This window comes from Pelodiscus sinensis, chromosome 24, assembly GCF_052426305.1.
Source record: "Pelodiscus sinensis isolate ZL-2025 chromosome 24, ASM5242630v1, whole genome shotgun sequence".
Lineage (NCBI taxonomy): Eukaryota > Metazoa > Chordata > Testudines > Trionychidae > Pelodiscus > Pelodiscus sinensis.
The window spans coordinates 22,482,373-22,504,767 of record NC_143075.1 but is presented as its reverse complement, the minus strand read 5'-3'; the positions used below and the strand labels follow the sequence as shown (position 1 = coordinate 22,504,767).

Sequence of the window (22,395 nt, the reverse complement as noted above, 5' to 3'; positions counted from 1 at the left end):
GCCATGCACTGAGGCTGGGGGTGCTAGCCTGAGGCAAGAGCCAGTGTCATGGCTGGGGGGAGCTGGGTAGGGGCTAGCAGTGGCCACATTAGGCGGGAGCTAGGCTCCAGTGGGTGAGGCCTTGGGGGAGGGAGTGGGCTGTGGGGGCTAGTGTCCCCAAGCTGTGAGTTCACCCACTGCCCTGTGCAGTCAGTCCGTGGTTGTGAGGCTGTCTAAACACACAAGCGGTGTGAGTCTGGTGCGGCTCCAACCGGTGTGCTGCCGCGTGTTCAGGTGAACCCCAGAGAGGACGCTGATTGCAAGGGAGAGAGTGAAACGCTCTAGAAAAATCACTTGCCCAGTGAGGTCACCTACGTCCGAAACCCTGGGCCAGGCCTTGGCTGGGTAGGATTTCATACTCTGGCGGGGGAGAAATCTGTTCTTAAACAAGGATGTGAAAACCACAACCGCTGCCGGAGGTTCTGGGGTGGCAGCGTTGCCCAAGTGTTGGGAAATTGCAGGTCACTTAATCTGCCCCCATGAGCCTTTAGCTGTCATCTTTGGTAAGTCGTGGACGTTGGGAGAGAGTCCAGAAGACTGGACAAGGGCAAATCTAGCGCCTGTCTCTAAAAAGGGAAATAAGAACAACCCAGGAAACTACAGACCAGTCAGTTTAACTTCTGTGCCAGGGAAGATAACGGAGCAAGTAATTAAGGAAATCATCTGCAAACATCTGGAAGAAAATAAGGTGACAGGTAACAGCCAGCATGGATCTGTATGATTTAGAACAAACCCTGTCAAAGCAATCTGATAAGATAACAAGCCTTGTGGATAAGGGAGAAGTGGTGGAGGTGGTACAGTTGTTTCTAGTAAAGCATTTGATACAGTCTTGCATGATCTTCTTACCAATAAACTAGAGGAATACAACTTAGATGGGGCTGCTATAAGGTGGGTATATAAATGGCTGGATAACCGTTCTCAGAGTAGTTATTAACACTTCACAATCTTGCTAGAAGGGCGTAACAAGTGGGGCTCTGCAGGGGTCTGTTTTAGAACCAGTTCTATTCATGATCTTCAGTGGTTTAGCTATTAGCATAGAGAGTACGCTTATTAAGTTTGCAGATGATTCCAAGCTAGGAGAGGTTGCAAGTGCTTTGAAAGAATTCAAGATGATCTGGACAAACTGGAGAAATGGTCTGAGGCAAATAGGATGAAGTTTAATAAAGACAAATGCAAAGTGCTCCACTTAGAGAAATTGATTGTTCCTTGCTCTCACAGAATGGGAAGTGACTGTCTGGGAAGGAGTTCTGCAGAAAGGGATCTAGGGGTCATAGTGGACCACAAGCTAAATATGAGTGAACAGTGTGACACGGTTGCAAAAAAAAAACCCAAACATGATTCTGGGAGGCATTAACAGGAGTGTTGTGTGCAAGACACAAGAAGTCATTCTTCCACTCTATGCTGGTTAGGCCTCAATCGTAGTATTGTCCATTTTGGGGCACCACATTTCAAGAAAGATATGGAGAAGTTGGAGAAGGTCCAGAGAAGAGCAACAAGAATGATGAAAGGTCTAGAGAACATGAGCTAGGAGGGAAGACTGAAAGAACTGGACTTGCTTAGCTTAGAAAAAAGACTGAGTAGCGGTTTTCAAGTATCTAAAAGGGTGTTGCGAGGAGAGGGAACAACTGTCCTTCTTTGCTGCTTGTCCTATCATCAGAGGCCATGGGATTAAATTGCATCGAGGGAGGTTTAGGTTGGAAAAGAAGAAAACACTTCCTACCTGTCAGGGTGGCTAAACCCTGGAATAAAGTGTCTGTGTGTGATCTCCGTGACTGCAGATATTTAAGAGCAGATTAAGACATCTTTCAGAGATGATTTAGATGGTGCCTGGTCCTGCCGTGAGGGCAGGGATTGGACTTGATGGCCTCTGCAGGTCCCTTCCAGTTCTAGTGTTCTGTGCGTCTAGGAGATTATCAGTGTTTGTGGAGGGGGGTGTCTTTACTGAGTTTCCGGTATCTAAGCTGCTTTTGCGGGGGAAGGGAGGGACAAAGTGGGGGAGTTTTCAAGCTTAACTTCACCACACAGTGACAATTCTTCCAGCTGCTGCTTGGGGGGCCGGTGGGTAAAGCTCCTAATCCCAAGAACCTGGGGTTCACCTCCTCTTCCACCTTCAGGGGCTCCCTGGTAATCCTAGGACTCTACTCTGGCGTGGCATTCTCTGGCCGGTCATGAGTCAGGCTGGATGGGTGACAAGGAGTCCTGTGGCACCTTGGGGTACGTCCAGACTATGTGCCTCTGCCGACAGGCATAGAAAATTGGCTTCCCTTTATAGTCAATGAAGTGGGGATTTAAATATCCCTGGCTTCATTAAAATAAAAATGACTGCTGTGCTGTGCTGGCTCAGCTGATTGTTGGCACAGTGCGGCAGTCAAGATGCGTATCGGTCGACAGGGGAAGCCTTTGTCGACCGCTCCTGTAAACCTCGTTTCACGAGATAGAAGGGAGCAGTCGACAAAGGCTTCCCCTGTCGACCAATCTGCGTCTTGACTGCTGTGCTGTGCCAACGATCGGCTAAGCTGGCACAACGTGGCAGCCACTTTTATTTTAATGAAGCCGGGGATATTTAAATCCCCACTTCATTGACTATGTCGGGAAGCCTATTTTACATGCCTCTGCCGATAGAGGCATGTTGTCTGGACATACCCTTACAGACTAACATGTTTTGGAGCATAAGCATTCGTGGGCAAAGCCCCACTTCGCAGGTTTTAATGAGACACTGGTCTGTAGCCCTCATTCAGCCGTGCAAGGAGCGTGGGTTCAAAGCACATGCCTGAGGGTTTGGGTGGCTTGTAAGGAAGGGACTCTGGGTAGACCTGCCCGTCCTGGCCCCGTTACGCATCTGTCCGCCTTCCATGCCGGGGTGGTCGTGCTCCTGTACTGCGCACTTGTGCCAACTTCCCTCCCGCCGGCGTGACTGGAGCTGCAGCCAATTGCGCCGAGCTGTTCTCCGCCTGGCTAGCCCCTGCCTGCGTGTGCTCTGCTACTCGTGGTTGATGGCACGGGCCTGAGACTCGCGCCCGTGTCTCTTGGGGCACGTGTGACCTCTGCCACCAGGAGCTGGAGCCTTAAGAAAAGGCCCCAGCTGGCGAGGTTGGCCCCACGGAGGCACTGGCGGCTTCTCGGAACCTGGCTCGTGTCAACCCCAAAGGGCCTTGTGCCTTTCCCTGTTCAGAGCCGTGGGCCTGCTTCAGGCGGCTCCAGCCTCTAGCGTGAGGAGCCACCTTGCAGGGCTGCCCCGCCGGTCGTGCAGGGCCGAATGCTCGAGTGCAGGGCCCCTCTGCTGGACGCTGCTCTTGTTCTGTCGACTGTGGCCATTGACCTGTTTAAAAACCATCCCAGGTAATTGCAGGGGGAGTCAGATCAGATGCCCCTAGCTGGCCCTGACTCCAACTACCTGAAGCATGGTGGGGGGGGGGGGGGGGGAGGCTGCTAGAGCAGGGGTCTGTCGATTCCTTCCACCCTTTCCAGCTTCCCCCTCCCCCTGTCCTCTTCCCCTCTGACGATGCCCCCCCAGGAGGTGACACGCGCAGCCTCACTATCCAACCCGAGCTTCAGCCTTAATTGCCAGCCGCCTGCCGCACCTCGCCCCACCCCCTCCCAAATGCAGGAGGGGGCCAAGCTGGGTTCACAGCTGATCTATCTCTTGAAGGGGGGGTACAGGGCCCTGTGCGGGGCCAGCGGGAGACCAGCTTTCCCTGTGCTGCCGGTGGAAGAGAGCGAATTGGGGAGGGCCCAGCCTGACTGCTGCTGTCATGGAGCATTCCTGGTGACTCCGCGCTTGGGGAAACTTGGGGTGGGAGACAGTGTGGGTGGGGCCGAAACGGAAGCACTTAATTAGCAGGGCGGGGTGGGGGTGGGGGTGGGGGTGTGCATGCACGTGCTGGGCGTTAGACTTCCTCTTGGCTGACCCAGGGATTCCTGGGTTCTTAGGCAAAGGTCCCCGAGGCAGCATGCACGAATTGGAAACGGCTGGTGAGTAAACCCAGTCTGCTTCCCCGGGAAGTTTGCCCTCCTGGAAGGGAGTTTGCATTTCCTTGAGCTGCCACCTTGGCACACAGGGGAATTCCAGCCATGTCACCCGTGCAGCCACCACCCCACCCCATCCCTAGGGGCTAGTGGCCAGGGTGGAAATGCCCAGTCTTACGGGTGCCAAAGCCCCTGCGCTGTGTTTACCAGCCTCTTGTAAATCTCCTGGCTCCAGCCTTCCCTGCCCCGCGCTCCCGCCCCGCTGCGCCTGGGATGAAGGTCCGAAGTGCGCCCCGAGGGAGCAGCCCCTGCTGGGAGGATCCCAGAAGGACAGACGTGTCTCCCCAGCCCCCCAGAGCGGCTCAGCTCACTGCAGGGCTCCGCGCCAGCACGGGCCCCCAGCCGGCCCAGTGCCCCGCCAAGTCCAGCGTGGACACCGTGTACCCCAGCAGCTCCTGGAAGGCAGCCCTGAAGGGACCCGCTGGGACTCTGGCCTGGCCGGAGACCTGCCCCCAATTGTGCTGTCTCCTGTGCTGGGCGACACTGGGGAAGTGCTCCTGGGTGGAGGGCATTCTGGAGAGCAGGCCTGCGTGTCGTGTCCGCCCCCAAGAGCCACCGTGCAGCAAACACAGCACGGGCCGGGGGGGGGAGGGTGTTCCAGTGTAACCCTTTCTCCTCCCCATCTTCACTCCTGGGGGGGATGGGCCACACCCACCCTGGCTGATTTGACCTTGTTAGCGCTGGTCCCCTGCGGAGTCGTGCGCCACTCCCATCATTCGTGATTGCTGTACTTCATTTGCATAATGAATTAGCAACCATTTTTGTGCAAGAGGCTTATGCGCAAAAAGGATCTGTGTAGACGACTCCTTTTTGCACAAAACCCCTCTTGTGCAAGAGCCGTTCTTCTGAAAAAATGAGGAAGAAAAATGGCTCTTGCACAAGAGAGGCTTTTGTGCAAAAAGGAGCTGTCTGTAGAGCTCCTTTTTGTGCAAAAGCCTCTTGCTCAAAAAGGCTAATGATGCAGATGAAGCCTGGTGATATTCTCCTCCGCACTTCGTTTGCGGAAGCTTTTGCGGAAGAAGGCGGCAGTGTAGATGTAGCCCAGGGGCCCCTGTGCAAACAGGACAGGCCCTGCCTCAGCCAGCCTTGGTTATCTTTGCAGAGTGACGCCCACACCCTCCCAGTTCCAAATCCCCACCCCCTCACCCCAAGCCATCTGCCTTGTGCCCATCTGCTGAGGGCTCAAAGTGGGAGTGAGTGTCGCCCCTCCCCCTCTGCACAGGAGAGACTTGCTGATGGGGAAACTGAGTCAGGTCTGGCCAGGCGGCGCTGCCGCGCTCTGCCGGTCCAAGCCTTGCCTTGCAGATGAGCTGAGCTCAGGTCCCTGCATCGGCCTCTCCCCTAAGCCAAGGTCACTGCCCGTGGAAGAGTGTAATGCCAGCTTGTTAATGGAACAGGCTTTGACACACACTCGCGTTGCAGTCACAGCAGCAAGTTTATTAAACAGTTGTCTGGGGGGGAGGCGGGTGGTACCAAGAATAAGGGGCAAAGGGGGGGTTACGTGAGCCAGAGTCCATGCCAGCAAGAGCCGGTCCTCGCCTGAGCGGGCGTCTCGGTGCTGTGGAGGGCCCCATGCTGCAGATGTGCAGGAGCTTCTACCTTGTGTCGTCCCCAGTAATGCAGCCCAGCGCTGGCTTCTCTTTGCCAAAGTTCATCGACCTTCCTGCGAGTGGCATGAACTTTCCTTCCTGTCCACTTCCTGTCCTCCAGCTGCTTCGTATGTAAATGAAGCTCCCCTGACATCACCCCTTGCTTAATGCCATTGGCGCAAGCTGCCTGGTTCCTTCCGGCACAGAGGGCAGGTTGCTGGTTCCTCCCTGGGTTTGGTCACTGACTGTAAAGTGTGTCAGTGCCTAATGCCTCCTCGCGCTAACGCAGGCACCTCGCCAGGCCCTCCTAGGCAGGCCCGAGCTCTTCCTCGGGGCGCTTCTGTCCTCTTGAGTTGGGGCTCCGGCGTTGCCTTTTCAGACCAGAATTCCAGCACTTGCTCCGAAGCTGGGGTCATAAACTCGGCTGGTTTCCTGCGGAACTTATGTCTGTCACTTCAGAGGTGGATTTCTGCCAGCCTAGTAAAACTGTAGCCCCCCTCCAGCCCATGTTGGCGCAAGCGGATTGGGAATCTGTTTTGGGTAAACTGCGGCCAGAGAGCAACTTGCTTCATTCAGGTGAGATGGGGGCTTGAACGTTAAGCTAGTTCCGTGGTCACCAACCAGTAGATCTCGGAGGCTCTAAGAGTAGCTCTTGAGCCCTCTCTGAACTGCGCGCCTGCACAGGACATTTACATTAGATTTCCTCATTTGAGGAGCAGCTACTCACTGAGCAACAGCACAGGTGAGTAGCTGCGAGGAATGGTGGGAATTTTGTTTTTTTTAAGTAGCAGTATAAGGATTGGGGATAGCAAGTGATGGAGAGGAGGAGAATAGAGAGGGCGGGGCTTCAAGGAAGGGGCGGGGCGGTAGATCTTGGCTTGGTCTGTCATTTAAAAAGTGATCTTGGGTATAAAAAGGTTGGAGACCACTGAGCTAGTTGAACCAATGCATCTTAGGCAGGTGCCACTTTTTTTGCATAGGCCTAGAAATGCAGGGCTCTGAGGGATGCTGAGCCACTGTCCATCCCCTGCACTGAGGCATGACCAGGTACAGCTAGACTGTCCCTGATCGGGGTTTTGTCCAACCTGTCCTCAACCCCCCCCCCCCCCCCCCCCCCCCCCGCATCGTGGTGATTCCCCAGCCCCTCTCAAAGCTCTGGAGGCGGATTCGACACTGACTGCTGCCCGGGTTTCCCTCACTGCTAACCTTGCTTCCTGGCCGCAGACCAAACCCATTGCTCGTCCCGCCTTCAGCGGCGTGAAGCCCGATCGTTCTCCGTCCCTAAACAGCCCATCGTGTTTGAAAATGTAGCCGATGCCCCGGAGTAGTCTTGTTGCCACGTAAACGTGTCCAGTTCTTGTAGCTTGGGTCCCTTCCGCCGCGCTCCCCTGGCCTCGTGCCCGTTTGTCCACGGCGTTCCCAAAGCTTGGTGCCCGCAACTGGGCACGGCCGCCAGCTGAAGCCTGGCGAGGGCTTAGTCACCCCCCACGTCTGCTCCTCTTAACCCCCCCCCCCCCCCAGGATATCGGTCCTTTGCGCGACTGTGGCACAGTGCTGGCTCCTTCCGCCTGGGCTGTGCTGATTTCCCCGAAACCTCTAGCAGCACCAGGAGTCCCCTGCGCTGGAGGTGTGCGTTTGGGTCCCCCCCTCCTTTAGACGCAGCCTGGGGGGGCACATCCATTGTCTTGTGTGCGTAAGGCCTGAGTTTATGGCTTCCTAAGGCCCCAGGTGAGTGATCTTGGTGGTCATCCTTCCTGCTCGCTTGTCCAGCGGCAGTGCCCAGACTCAGGGGTGACAGGGTGTCCCTGCCCAATGTGCGTGCTTGGTGCCCGGGGGGTGCGGGGAGCAATTCTGTCAGCCAGGGTGCAGGAGGCTTGCAGCTGAGGTGCCTGGGCGCTGCTGCCGGTTGCTGGAGAGCCGCTGGCTGGGTTGAGACGTCAGTCCTTGGCTGCCTGCGCTGACGGGCCAGGGCCTGTGCCTGTGCCTGCTCTCGGGCTATGGCATTGGGCACAGCTTCCCGGGCAGACCAGTGCTGAGCAGGACTGGGCTGCCCTGCTGCGGGGAAGAGGGGCTGCGGTGCGGGAGGGGTCCTGCCGGCGGCTGGTTTGTTGCGGAAAGGGATGCCCTGGGCCACGGCTCAGGCAGGGTGGTTCCCTCGTGAGGGGCTGTTTGCAGGTTTCATGCAGGGCTGGGCCTACTATGAGGCGAACTGAGGCAGCTGCCTCAGGTGCCAGACTGTGGGGGGGGGGGGCGCCCCTAGGACCCCGAATGTAGAAAATGGTCTGCTGCTGGCGCAGATGTAGGTAGCGGAGCAGGCCCACGAGCGGAGAACGGGAAGGAGGCAGAATTGGACCTTTCCCAGTTTTGGCCCAAGTGAGGCGGGACGGGGGCGTCATGTTTGCTCCCCGCCTCAGGTGTCAATGTTGTGGGTGGGCCCTGGTTACAGGGAGCGGTGGTGACTTTGTTCGTGGCCGTGCCCCCTGGGAACAAACCAGCAGAATCAGGCCCCTGTGGTGCACGGTGCTGGGTGGCTCCGGGCTGCAGCAGGCTCCCCCGCCTGAGCTTGCTCCAGCCCGTCCTCTGCCCAGCGCCTGGGGGCCGGTGGCACTAGGCCGGGGTCTCCAACCATTTTAAGCACGAGATCGCTTTTTGCGTTGAAGTGCAAGCTGAGGTTGACCTCAGACCCAAGTACCCTGGCCCCGCCTCCTTTGCACCTTTCCTCAGGCCCCACCCCTGCTCTCCCCGTCCTCCCTCCCTTTCACCAGGCAGGGGCAGCAGGTTGGGGTGCAGGTGCTGGTCTTGGGTTATGTTACCAGATTTGCCCAGTACTCTGGGGTATGCTCATTTATCAGGGTCACTCTTATGGAACTGAGGGAAGGTTAACCATTCTATCCGAATGCTGTTTATGCTTCCTTGTGCTCTCATATGGAGCTGAATTCTCCCTGCTGCCAATTCCCCCTCCCGCTGGAGCTCTCCTGCAGGAACTAGGCTCCTCAGAGGGGTTCTTGCCACCTTGGCAATGCACACAGACACTCACACCCACTAATAGAGCACGTCTGAGAGGACTGGGTACTCAGCACTCACAAGCTGACCCCTCATATGTCCCTGGACTCAGCTGGCTGGGTTTGACCACAATGCCACGCTGCACCCTCATGTGCCTTTGGACTCCGTGGGCTGGATTAAACATCCCTTTAAGCTGCCATCCTCATAAGCCCCCTGGTTCAGCACCCCCTGTACCCACTTTCACACCACAGTCATTCACTGGTAAACCACACGATGAGCAAACCCCACAGGATTTGAGGCACTACAGGGATCTTTAGCTTGGGTACAAGAAGCGTTGTTGCAGAGCGAATGGGGAAGCCGAAACACCCCCCCTTAAGGAAGAGTGAGCAAAAGAGAAAGAAAGAGAGAAGCAACCAGCTTAACAATGAAAGTGATTTAGTTCTGAGTAGTGAATAGATATCAAACAGTTACAATATTAAATCTAAATCCTAACTGATTACAAATGTTAGGTAACCATATAACAGTTTACATAGGGCAGGGTCAGGAGGCTATGCTTAGAGATCGTTGATGGGAGAGAGAGCAAGAGAGACACCTCACCACTCCACGGAGCTTGCACTGATCAGGGATCCCAGATGATGATGGTAGCCGGGGGTCCAGAGGGCAGAGGAAAAGCAGAGCAGAGCCCCCAGCACGATCAGACAAGAGATGAAGAAGCCTCAATGGAGCTGATGGGCTGTGTCCCTTATCCCTCTTAAAATGAGGAAAATTGAGGGATAAGGGATCTTCCGGAAAAGACTTTATTTTCCGAAAGATCGGCATCTAGAATGGTGCTTTTTTCTGAGGAAGTGGGTCTGGCCCACGAAAGCTCATTTAATAAACCATCTTGTTAGTCTTTAAAGTGCTACATTGTCCTGCATTTTGCTTCAACTACCCCAGACTAACACAGCTACATTTCTATCACTATTCGGAAAAAAGCGGCAGCCATTTTTATGCAAATGAAGTGGGGGGGGATTTAAATCCCTGCTTCATTTGCAATTGCGATATGTCTAATTTGCATCCCTTTTACAGAAGAGGAATGCAGTCTAGACACACCTGGGTTTAAACTGCATGGCTATCAGAACAGTTTTTCTTGGGTAAAGAGAGGCATATTTATAGGGATAGTTCAAAGAGAAAGAGGAGCGACAATAGAGACTGATCACCCCTGGTTATGGGGGATGTTCCTTGAATGCAGCTAGGCAGTTTCAGTATTTTAGATGTCAATAGGATCATTACTAGAATTGGTCTGATAATGACTCATTTGGGTGTGAGCAGGCTTGGGTTCATTAGCATCTGGAGCAGGGATTTCCCATCAGGCAGTGCTTCTCTGCTTTCAGTGTCCCATAGTTCACTGCGGTTCCTGCCTTGGAAGAGCTGCTCTCCATTCTGTATGCTAATGAGATGTCCTTCTGTTCCATCTTTAATGCAAATGAGGCTGGGGTGTTTCCTTAATTGTATCACCCTTGTCTGAGGCAGTTTAGGTGTGTCTTCCCCGGCCTTTCATTGCTTTGTCTGATTCTAGCAGAGGCCTGCGGGAGGGGGATGGTTTTCCATGAATGTCACTCCCTGGCTCCCCAAGAGCACAAGGCTGACAGGTGACCATGTTCTGGTTCCCCAAGAATCACAGAGCTGGTGGGTAACCGTTAAGGCCGTGTTTCTCAAACTGGGTCCCGACCCCCCAGGGGCTCATGAGCAACTTGGAGCAGGGTCACGGTATCACAGCGTTTGAGAACCCCTGGGTTCAGGGAGCTGGAGTGTGAGATGTTGCTCGCAGGATTCCCACAGGGGCTTTGGCCCCTGCATATCCATGGACAGAACTGGCTCCTGCATCCAAAGTTTGGGCCCAGAGGGGCCCATTGAGTCTGGTCTGACTTCCTGGACATCCCCAGAGCATGTCACCAAGTGATGCTGCCTCAGGCTTGTGGCCGCGCTAGAGCACATCTGGTGAACACGGCATGCGGGCGACCGGCTCGTGGCCCGCTAGAGCACATCTGGCGAACACGGCGCACAGACAGCAGGTGATGGGGAAGTCTCCCTGCCCTGAGTCCCCCAAGTCTCGCGGGGGAGCCATGCCAGGCTGGTCCAGCATAGGCAAGGGGAGCCTGGTGGCACCTTGGAGACAAACCGATTCATTGGGGTGGAAGCGTCTGTGGGCTGGCACTGACGAAGTTGCTAACGAAGTGGGCTCCAGCCCACAGACACTTCCACCCAAATGAATCGGTTCGTCTCTAAGGGTATGTCTACACTACAAAGTTAGTTCGAACTAACTTTCATAGGCGCTACACTAGCGCTCCGCTAGTTCGAATTTAATTCGAACTAACGGAGCGCTTAGTTTGAACTAGGTAAACCTCATTCCATGAGGATTAAGCCTAGTTCGAACTAGCTAGTTCGAATTGAGGGGTGTGTAGCCCCTTAATTTGAGCTAGTGGGAGGCTAGCCCTCCCCAGGTTTCCCTGGTGGCCACTCTGGCCAACACCAGGGAAACTCTACTGCCCCCCTCCTGGCCCTGGACCCCTTAAAGGGGCCCGGGCTGGCTACGGTGCCCGTGCCAGGTGCAAGCCTGCCAGCACCCAGCCAGCAGACCTGGCACGGATCGAGCCACCCACCTGATTCCCCCCAGCCCTCCCCCTCTTCCCAGGACCAGGCTGGCGGCTCCCGGGAGCTTGCCCGGGACCGCAAGAGGCAGGGCATCCGCCTGGTCAAGTGCGGACATCGTGGACCTCGTCCACGATCTCTGCACTAGGCACAGGAAAGTGGCCGTCTAGGGCAGGATAGCTGCCAGCCTGGCCACCCAGGAGCAGGTGTGCATGAAAATCAAGGTGGTCTACTGAGACCCCCGACCCTGAGCCCTGAGCTTAGAATGGCCGTCCTGGGTCAGACCAAAGGTCCATCTAGCCCAGTAGCCTGTCTGCCGACAGCGGCCAACCCTAGGGACCCTGGAGGGGATGGACCGAAAACAGTGACCAAGCCATTTGACTCGTGCCATCCCTCTCCAGCCTTCCACAAACCTTGGGCAGGGACACCACTCCTACCCCCTGGCTAATACCACTCCATGGACCCAGCCTCCATGACTTGATCTCACTTCCCTTTAAACTCTGTTCTAGTTCTAGCCTTCACAGCCTACTGCAGCAAGGAGTTCCACAGGTTGACTCTTTGCTTTGTGAAGAACAACTTTCTCTTACTAGTTTGAAGCCTGCTACCCATTCCTTTCCTTTGGTGCCCTCTAGTCCTTCTTTATGGGAACTAATGAAGAACTTTTCTGTATGCACCCTCTCCACCCAACCCCTGCTTTTAGAGACCTCTATCCTGTCCCCCCTCCGTCTCCTCTTTTCTAAGCTGAACAGTCCCAGTCTCTGTAGCCTCTCTTCATATGGGACCTGTTCCCAACCCCTGATCATTGTAGTTGCCCTCCCCTCTCCCAGCCTCTCTCTTCCCCTCTCCCACCTCCTTTTCCCAGTCTCCCCAGTTTTGTTCAATAAAGACAGATTCCATTTTGGAAGACACGTTATCTTTATTTTGTACATCAAGAAGAGGGGCTAGGGAAGGGTAAGTGGAAGGAGGTGAGGGAGGAATGGGGCACGTGCCCCCGATGGGGAGGACTGGGCTGGCTCTGTGGGCTTCTGGGGGTGGAAGCTCTCCTGCAGCCCCCCGATTATCCCCTCTCCCCAGATGGCAGCCTGCGGCAAGTGCAGCCGGGCTGATGGCCGAGTGCTGTGATGTGCCCAGTGTGGGTACTCCGGGCAATCCAAGCCAGGACTGCTTTGCAAGCGGGGAACCCTGAGAACTGTCTGTCCGGGGTGGGGGTCAGGTCCCTTTAAGCGCAGCCCTCGGCTAGCCTGAGACAGCATCTCCACGCTCTAAGTCCTCCTCGGATGCCCTGCCGGCACTGCTTCCGGCCAGCCTTAAGCCCAGTTCAGGGTCCACTCAATGTGGACGCGCTCGTTCGAATTAGCAAAACGCTAATTGGAACTAGTTTTTAGTTCTAGATGCGTTAGTTAATTCGAACTAAGCTAATTCGAACTAAGTTAGTTCGAATTAACGTCGTAGTGTAGACGTACCCTGAGGTGCCACCGGGCTCCCCTTGGTTTTGCCCTGGGTAAGTTATCTGAGGGGTTGACTCTCCTGGCTGTTGCTCACGTGTCTGGTTTCACTTCCAGCCACTGCATCATGCGCTGCCTCTGTTGGCTACACGACCCTCCTCTCCGGGCTCTTCCCCGGCGCAGGCACTGGCCGGCTCTTCGGTCGCCGCCTCGCTGTCCGCAGCAAGCCACCGAGGAGCAGGGCGTGGAGGGTTTCCCAGGCCTCGATTGCTTTTGTGGCCCTTCCCTGACCCCGTTCCCATCTGCCAAGGCCCTTTTTGGCAGGGGCCACCAGGACTGGGCCAGTCCCACTGACGGGGTCTTTAATGCCACGTGTGACCCACGCGCCTCCCGCCTGTGCTGCACTGAGCCACGTACAGCGAGACCAATGAGCCTGCGCTGCAGCCGGCTCAGCTCCTGCAGGAAGCTCTAGAGGTCTCGGGTTTGATGCCTCCTGTCGGCAGAGATACCGTCCCCTCCTGCTCCTGCTTGTTCCCGCACGTGCTGGGCAGAGGGTGTGTCTAGACCGTGGCAAGAGGCATGTAGATTTGTTTACTTGGCATAAGGAAATGAGGTGGCGACTTTAAATAATCGCCACTTCATTTAAATTAAAATGGCTGAGCCAATCAGCTGTTCGGCGGCTCAGTGCGCTAGGCTGGGCGCTCTGCGGTCGACATCAAAGGCATTTGTCGACCTCCCCGTTACGCCTCGTGGGATGAGGTTTACCGGGGAGGTTGACAAATGCCGTTGTCGACTGTGGAGCGTCCAGGCTAGTGAGCTGAGCCGCCAAACAGCTGATCGGCTCCGCGCGGCAGCCATTTAAACGTCACTGAGGCAGCGATTATTTAAATTGCCGCTTCACTTCCCTAGGCCGGGTAGCCTGATCTACATGCCTCTCTCGCCAGAGGCATGAGACTAGACACCCCCTGAGAGCCTGTAGCAGCGCCGGACTCCACCTGTGCCTAGACCTGCCTGAGGGTGGGAAAAGCGTTTAGGGCCAGACCTTTGATAGACTGTGCCTCCCCCCCCCATCTCCTCCCTCCTTCTGGGAGCAAAGAGGAGTCCTCAGTCTTGCCAGAGGAGAACTCCCACCTTGCCTGGCACAGCATCCCTTGCGAGCTGAGCTTGCTTGTAAACCTGGTCATGGGACATGCGGGGAGGGGGGTGGGTCTGCTCCAGTGACTGGGAACAGGACATGCTGCGGGGTTGTGGCAGGGTCTGCTCCAGCAACTGGGAACGGTACGTGCCGCATGGCCGGGGGTGAGGTCTGCTCCAGTGACTGGGAACGGGACGTGCCGCATGGCCGGGGGTGAGGTCTGCTCCAGTGACTGGGAACGGGACGTGCCGCATGCCTGGGGCGGGGTGGGGTCTGCTCCGGCAGCCGGGAACGTGTGTGTTAATAAATTGGGTACCACGGTGGCACACCCCCAAACCAGTGCGTGTGACCTCACTATTGGTGCACAGGCCTAAACTCCCTCTGCTCATGGTTGGAAAATCTTGGTGGGGACCCTGGTTGGGGTGTTGCAGGGGCGAGGGGCATGGGAGAGCATTCTGACCTGGGGGAGGTGCAGCTCTGGGAGGAGGCTATGACCCCGGGCGGGGATGTGCAGAGGGATTGGGCTGTGACCGAGGCAGGGCCATGGGGGGCCAGTGGGAGCCTCGGGCAGGCCCCCTGCCTGCAGCTCCCCCCACACTGCTCAAAGTGGATGGCTGCAAGGTCATGTCTTGCTACACTCCCTTGAGTGGCCTCCGTGCACTGCCAGCATGGCCCAGGCAGTGCCAGTGGCTGGTTTGGGAGCTGAGGCCGGGGGCAGAGCGCACTGCTCACTGGCCGTTCTCGGGGCATGGCGAGCAGGGGGCCTGCCGGGCATGGAAGGGGATGGGTCGGATCCGGTGGGGTGGTGGAGGGATCTGTCTCCTGCCCACCCCCTGCTATGGGCTGTGCTCGGGGCTTGCCAGGGAGCTGGATTTTCCCCGCTGTGCGCTCAGCCCTGCTGGGGCAGGTGGCTGGGCTGTGCCGGGGGCGCTGCTTAGTTCTGTGCCCTGCTGCCAGCTGGAGGCCTGGGGCGGCCTGGCCATGCAGAGCAGCAGTTGCCCCTGCCAGTCCCCTTTCGCCCGGGGAGCAGTAACCAGAACCGGCTCTTGCCATTCTCCAGCTGCTCTCCTGCCTCCCTCTCCGAGACCAGCTCCTAGCTTCGCAGTGTGGAGAATGGCGGGAATTAACCCCCCCCCCCCCCGCCGGGTGCTGCCCTGCTGTCTGTCCTAGGTGGCTCACCTGTCGCCTTGCACGGCCAGTCACGTGACAGCGAGCGTGTTTGCATGGCAGTGCCGCTCACTCTCTTGTGACTTCCACAGGCTCCGCTGGGCGCAGAGGCAGTGCAGCTCCGTGGGCAGGGATCTGGACCAGGAGACTTTGGTCTGTCTCGTTAGCCTCCTTGGCAGCAAGGGGGCCCTGGTGACTCGTCCAGCCTCTCCCCCGCTGGCAGCCCCGAGTCCTTTCTGTGGAACCGCTGCTTAGCCCGTCGGTCCCTAGCCTGTCAGTGCCTGGGATTCCTCCGTCCCGCGGGCAGGGCTCTGCCTGGTCCTTGTTGACCCATCAGAATCCTCTTGGCCCAACCCTCCAATGCGTCCAGGTCACTCTGGCCCCGGTCCCTGCCCCCCAGCGGCTCTACCTCTCCCGCAGCTTCGTGTCGCCTGTGGACTTGCTCAGGGTGCGACCCATCCCCTCCCCCAGGTCACTAATAAAACAATGAAGAAAACTGGCCCTAGAACTGATCGTTGGGGCACTTGGCTGGGGACCGGCTGCCAGCCAGATACCGAGCTGTGGATCACTCCCCATTGGGCCTGATCTACCCACCCTCCAGCCCGTTCATCCAGGCCCGACTTCCCTAACGTGCTGGCAAGAGCCCTGAGGGAGCAGCGTCACCAGCTTCGCTAACACCAAGGTCTAGCTGGCCCCTGTGTATCCGTCCCTGAAGGGCTGGAGCCAAGTCTGGCTGCTGGCAGCTGTTGCGCAGACGGGGGCAGGGGTGACGGCCTTTCTCCCTGCTGCAGCAGTGGGACTGTTTTGTGTCCTTCTTCCCCAGAGCGGGACCCCGCTGAGCACGCCGGGCGGAGCGACTGCCGGCCGCAGCATGAAGGCTCCGCTCCACCTGCTGCTGCTGGCTGAAGTGTGTCTGGCGTCCCTTGTCCCAGGTGAGCGGAGCTGGAGACTCGTGCCCGCGCGGGCAGGGGGTTTGCTGAGCCCAGAACGTGCACCAGCCACTCCCAACGGCGCTGGGTCCAGGGCTCACACCGGCCCCTGGCTGCAGGGCGGAGCTCTGACCTGGGTCTTTCAGCAGGTGGCAGGGCCTGCGCCCGTTCGCCAAGGGAGACGGGTGGGCCCTGCAGTATTGGCTCCCCGCCTGCTCCCCTGAGCTGCCCGTGCAGCCTTGCAGGGGAGGGAAGGCCAGTCAGGCCTGTAGGGAGGGGCCAGGCTCCACTCGCAGGGCAGTTGGAGCAGTGCCCTGCAGCTGCCACGTGGGGGCGAGCAGCGTGGTTGTGTCCATCCGTGGTACCCGCCCTCCGCTCGACTGGCCGGCCTGCGTTTAACTGGTCACCTGGTCAGACTCGCCCGTTAGCCAGCGCCCGAACTGGTGCACCCGCCCTCCCGCCAGGAATGCTGCCTCCCCTTAATGGAGACCCCGGGGGCAGGGCAGGGCCACCCCGTTGGACAGGGGGAAGTGAGGCACGGGGAGACGAAGGGGCTGCCACAGCCCATCTGCAGCAGTGAGACTGGGCACCCGGGGTTGCCTCAGGCCCACGCTCCCTGTGGCTGTGTGATGTCCCCGTGCAGCCTCCGACACCTGCCCTCGGCTTCTCGGAGCCCAAATGGGAACATCCCCCGAGCCGGCGCGGGCCCCCTGGGGCTACGCAGGGCGCACCCCACAGCAAGGCAGGCAGATTCTTGTCCCAGAAGGGAAGGGGGGGGCCTCCTCGAGCGGCTCGGGGCCCTAAGCAGCAGCTTGGTCGGCCTCCAATAGCCACCCTGCTCTGTCGTGCCCGGCACGAGGGCCAGCCTGCGGGCTCGGGGCCTTGCTGAGTCACCCTGCGCAGCGCGCACGGCGTCCGTACGGGGAAGGGCCCCATCATAGAACTCCACTGTTGATGCTGTCGACTCCCAAAAGTCTTCGCCTCCTCCTGACACTTTTCAGGGGTTTGCCAATGAAGCCAGGCCGAGAACCCCTGGTGCCATCGGCGGCGAGTCTTCTGTTTTCGAAGCTGCCAGAAGCCAGTTGGCTTTGTGCAGCCTCTTGCGTTCAGGATCAAACAGGGACTTGACTGTTTCTAGCCCTGCCTGGAAAATCGGAGGCAATTCCCGGCCACAAGCCAGAGTGGTGGGGTGAAGGGTGCAGGCTGCCAGCCGGGCACACGAAATGGATGCGATGCCCGTGTGCCAAGTAGGGATGGGGTGGATCGAGAGTGGGTCATTCCCAGGTTTGTCGGGTGGGGAGCCCTGGCCCTGCCAGCCAAGCCTTTACCCTGTGGCGTGGCCTGGCCTGGCCTGGCTTGGACGGCTCCTGGCTTCCTCTTGTTTATGGCACATGCAGAGCTGGTGGCACAAAGTCCTCCCAGGCCTGGCGTGGAGACCAACGGGCAGGCGAAAGATGCTTCATTTCCCTGTCCCCTCCTGCCCGGGACCTCTGCATTCCAGCCCCCCCACCGGCCTGTCTGGCCCAGGGCCCTGGGAGTAAGGCGACGGCCCTTGCGTGGCCTGGCTCAGGGCCGCCCGGGGACTCTCCCGGGGCTGTGGCTGGCCCAGTGGGAGGCGCCTGTGGGTGCGGGACGGTAGGTGGCTCAGCTCAGCCCGCCCGGGGATGGAGTTTTCACCAAGCGGCCTCGGCCTGTCTCGGCGACGGCTCACTCACCAGCCCGCTCTGCTCCAGAGGAGGAGACGCACCCCCAGTACTGGAGGGACCAGGCGCAGCAGACCCTGCAAAACGCCCTGAAGCTGCAGCGGCTGAACACCAACGTAGCCAAGAACGTCGTCCTGTTCCTCGGCGACGGTGAGTGCACCCGGCCTGGGCTGCCGCGACCTGCCCCGGAATCTGGGTCGGTTCGGTCGGGGCCACCCAGAGCTTGGGGGGGGGGGGGGGGTCTTGCCCTCATGGTGTGAGATTTCCCACGGTTCACAGGTCTCTGGCCCAGGGCTGCTGGGAGCCTAAGCCCCACAGGGGTCTGGCCCCCCTCCCTGAAGCCCCCTTGGTGGCTGGCACTGGCTCCCTAGGGGTGACTGATGGTGGGCCGTGGTCCCTGGGCCGGGGTAGGGTCGGGCCTGCAGCAGGCGGTGTGGGGCCCCAGGTCCCCTAGGGCTGGCCCGGTTGCCACCGGTGGGGGTTGGGGGGCCGTTCAGAGTAAGCTCCCAATGGCCGATCTGACCCTTCCTGCCAGCTTCCGAAAGCTGCCTCTTCCCAAGAGGCCCCCCCCCCCCGGTGTCCTTCCCCCAAGGCCGGTGCCCCAGGGAGTCGCAATGCCACTGAGGCTGGGCCCACCGGATTCCCCAAACCCAGTCCTGCCCCCACCATCGGCTGGGGGAGGGGCTGGGTATGCCCCACTATTTGTAGCACATCTGTGGCTCTGGTCTGGGGGCTCCCAGCCATGCGGTGCCCTGGCTAGGCAGATGTACCCAAGGTCACCGAACTGGCCTGTGTCCACCTCTGGCATCCGATTGCTAAGCCAGTGCCCTGGCCCCAGACTAGCTCCCTTCCCGAGCGAGGAGTCAGTCCGGCATGACCAGCTCGAGAGTGGGTGAGACTTCCAGGGAGTCCTTGGAGCTGAGGGAGGCCACTAGAGGAAGTGGGGGGCCCATCCCCTGACCCTGAGGGGTGTGTAGATCGCACACCGGAAGGGAGGAAGCACCAAGACCCCCCAGGTCTCTGCTGAACTGGAGCCTGAGCTGGTGAAGGGGGATGTGGCTTTGCACTCCATGTGACAGCTGGGGGGAGGGGGGAGAGATGGCCTGTGGCCCTGTGCTCTCAGTGGAATAGAAATTGGTTGCAGAGCAATAGCTGGTGGTGTGCAAAGTCCTATTGGAATCCAGCAGGTGAAGGGTTAATTATTTCCTGAGCATAATTAATGAGTCACCTGCTTAATTAATGAGTCCTCTTGGGGCAGGGGAGCCGAGCCAAGCCCCGATAAACATTGTTACGAGTGTTCTAGCCGGCACCTGGGCTGGAGACAGCTGAGAGGAGGGCTGCTGGCATGGGGGCGGGGCTGGCTGGCCTTGCAGGCGCTCGTGCGGAGGTCCGAGTGAGTGCTCCACGATTCTTCAGCCTCGGACACCTCTCACTTGCACCCTGTGATCCTTTGTCTGCGGCAGGCATGGGCGTGTCCACGATCACGGCGGCTCGGATCCTCAAGGGGCAGCTGCAGAACAAGATGGGGGAAGAATTCCTGCTGGAAATGGACAAATTTCCATATGTGGCTCTATCTAAGGTGAGCTCAGTGATTTTTGGCGCCTGCCTGGCTGTCCCTGGGCCATGGCGGGGGTGGGAGCAGGCGCTGCAAGCTGGCTGGCCGAGGCCCTGTGCCTGGCTGGGAACCTCCAAGAAGCGGGATTTGAGAGCAGGGGCCAGGCTGTGGCATTTAGACATGTCCATGGGGCACCGTGATGCTGCTCAGGCTGGGGGGGAGGGCAGAGGAAAGACGACGGGCCAGCTTTTTAAAGGGCTGTCAAACTGCTTGAGGAGCCTCACGGTGCCTGAAGGCCTTAAGAAGCTGGTCTGTGCCCACGCAGGTACGCTTGCAGCTCCACTGCTGGGGGGGGGGGGGGCCAAGATTGTGCTTTGTCTTCAACTTGTAGTGTCTCCCTGGCGTAGGGGGAAGGTTTCCCTGCAGCATCTGCTCCCCGCCCTGCTCCCCTCCCTGCACCCTGCCTGGCCTCAGCGATAAGGCCTGTGAGTTGCCCCAGCGGGACTCTCTGGCACAGAGCAGCCGCTTCGAGTGGCTCCCTGGGCCAGGAGAGACTTTGTGCACTGGCCCCACCCAAGCACAATTCTCAGCTGCTATTGCCTGGAAACCAGGCCAGTGGGAACAGAGTTTGCTGGGAGGTGGGGTCAGCATGGGAAGCCGCCCCATCCTCCGGGTGCCTGGAGCAGGTCCCTGCAATGGCCGGACCGGTCAGCTGACTGACCCATGCGCGTCTCGGCCCACCGGCCGTCTGTTAGAGAAACGCCGGCAGGGGCTGGAGGGAGGCCGGACATCCTGGCCCCGCCCATGGGCCCCATCCCGCCAAGGGCTTGGCCAGGGCTAGTCACCTAAACAACGGGGAAAGACCCCGAGGCTCCACGGGGAGGGGTACAGAACTGAGGCAGAGCCCAGGCCTGGCCCCAGTGGCTCTGCTGCTCGGCCCAGCCCAGCCGTGTGCCCTGAAGCTGCACGCTCCCTAGCGCAGCAGGGCCAGTCGCCCCACGTGGCATGTGGTGAGCGTGGGCGGGAGGGGGCTCGACAGTGACCCGCGTGGCGGTTTCTGCCCTCGGCATCCAAGCCAAGCTGCAGGAGAGAGTCCCACCTGGGGAACGCCAGCTCCATGGAGTGCCCCTCCACTTCCCCGCGCCTGACCTCACCCACAACCTCGCCGTGGCAGCCTCGTTGCTCCGAGCCCCACAACACCAGTCTCTGCCCTTCCCGAGGGGGAGCCCTGCCCGGGCACCCAGCTTGGATCCACGATCATATCGGCAAAAATGAGCCGTGGAGATCAAGCTGATACCTGCTCTGTATCTGCAGGCCCCTACCCGTAGGCCATTAGCAGACCGGTCCCTGGTGCACGTAGCTGGCAGTTCCGGGGCTCTGGTCCCTCTGTCTGTGCTGGGGAGGGATGGCCAGGGGGCCGTGTGCTGGAGTGGAGGCTGCCAACACGGCTCTGGTTTGTCCATGCAGACCTACAACACCAATGCCCAAGTGCCGGACAGTGCCGGGACGGCCACGGCGTATCTCTGCGGGGTGAAGGCCAACGAGGGGACGGTGGGGGTGAGCGCGGCTGTGACCCGTGCCCAGTGCAATACCACGGCCGGCAACGAGGTCACGTCCATCCTCAAGTGGGCGAAGGAAGCCGGTAAGCAAGTGGGCAGCGCTGGCAGCGTCATGCCTGGGGCAGACCAGCCCGGGCTGGAGCGGAGGGAGGGCAGGGAGGGGCACGGCCGGGGTGAGTCGCTTCATTTCCTGGACACCTTGATTCCAACGTGCCTGTCCCTTCGGGCAGGACTCTCCGGATGCTCCGAACAGCAGAACTCTGAGCCAAGGCAACGGGCGCCCTCCCCCTACCCAGGCCACGGTGCCGTCCATGTGTCCCTGGCAGAGACACCGGGGGGTTTCCCCAGTGACATCCGCCTCCCCTGCCTGATCGGGGCAGAGCTGGCAGTGCCCCTCTAGGCGCTGGCTGAAAGACCGGTCACCCCGTGTGAGCAGAGCAAACCTCCCCGAATGCTCTGTCCTGCCCTACAGCCATCAAACTGGTGATCCCCTCCCCCCCAGCGCCTTCCACGGCTAACCCCTCCCCTCCTGCTGCAGGCAAGTCCGTGGGCATCGTCACCACCACGCGGGTGAACCACGCCACCCCCAGCGCCGCCTATGCCCACTCTGCCAACAGGGACTGGTACTCAGACAGCGAGATGCCCCCGGAGGCCATCCAGCAGGGCTGCAAAGATCTCGCCCAGCAGCTGGTGGAAAACATCCCGGACATGGAGGTACGGCGTGGAGCAGTGCCGAGCCGGCGGCCGGTTAACGGGGCTCCGTGGAATTGTAACCCAGGGTGAAGTGGGTTTCGCAACCCCAGTTGGTGGCTGGGCCACCCAGATGGAAGCAGCCGGCTGTTGCTCCTTTCACTGGCGGCAGCTTCTCTAGCCCAGGAGGTGGCCTAGTGGGTTCAGACCCTGCTGCACCCCGGTGTGGGGCTGTTAGAACCCCCACTGCCTGGGTTGCGTTCAGATTAGATGGGACAAACCCAGCTGGAGGATGGGTTCAGTAGCCTCCTGGGCCCCTTGCCCTTCTGAGCGAATCCCTGCCTGCCCTCCACAGGGGTTGGTGGTGGGGCTGAGAGCTGGGGGGCAGGGACCTAGCCCTCTCCTTTGCCCGTGCTCAGGCAGAGGTTGGTGGCACCCTGCCCTGGGCTGTCCCCAGCACCTGTCCTGCAGGATCCGGCCCAGGGCTTTCTGGAGGCTGGCTGGTCCGTTTGGATCGGCACCCAGCCGTGAGGCTGCTTTGGCTGGGCTCAATGGCCTGGGACGAGGGTTTGCGGCGCGAGGCAGCCTGGTGCTCTGGGGAGGGCCCTGGCATCAGACTCTGGCTCTGCCCGGGTAACCCGCCCGCTGAGTCGGGTGCGGGTCACTGTCCTGCGGAGCTGCACAGCGAGAGGGAAGAGCAAGGGAGCTCTACGGCCTGAGCTGGGAGCCAGCTGGCGTGTAGCCCAAGCTTTCGAGGCTCCTCCAGAGGTGGCAGTGGGGGGGGTGCTGCTGACGCTTCTGCTCTGCCATTGATTTGCTGGTGGACTTTGAGGACCATTCCCCCTCTCCGTGCCTCAGTTTCCCCACCCACAGAACGAGGACTAGGGCCCTTCCTCACCAGGCAAGCAGGGCAGAGAACCACCA

At 59.3% G+C, this 22,395-nt stretch overlaps 1 protein-coding gene across 1 annotated transcript in view; it reads left to right on the top strand.

Moving 5' to 3' along the window:
• Nucleotides 1-22,395, top strand: part of ALPL (alkaline phosphatase, biomineralization associated) — a 51,703-nt gene that overhangs the window by 4,197 nt on the left and 25,111 nt on the right. The window contains exons 2-6 of the mRNA XM_075906828.2: nucleotides 15,859-15,967; nucleotides 17,698-17,817; nucleotides 19,131-19,246; nucleotides 20,690-20,864; nucleotides 21,320-21,495. Of these exons, the coding sequence (XP_075762943.1) occupies nucleotides 15,907-15,967; nucleotides 17,698-17,817; nucleotides 19,131-19,246; nucleotides 20,690-20,864; nucleotides 21,320-21,495 (648 nt within the window). The 5' untranslated portion in view covers nucleotides 15,859-15,906. The remainder of the gene's footprint in view (nucleotides 1-15,858; nucleotides 15,968-17,697; nucleotides 17,818-19,130; nucleotides 19,247-20,689; nucleotides 20,865-21,319; nucleotides 21,496-22,395) is intronic.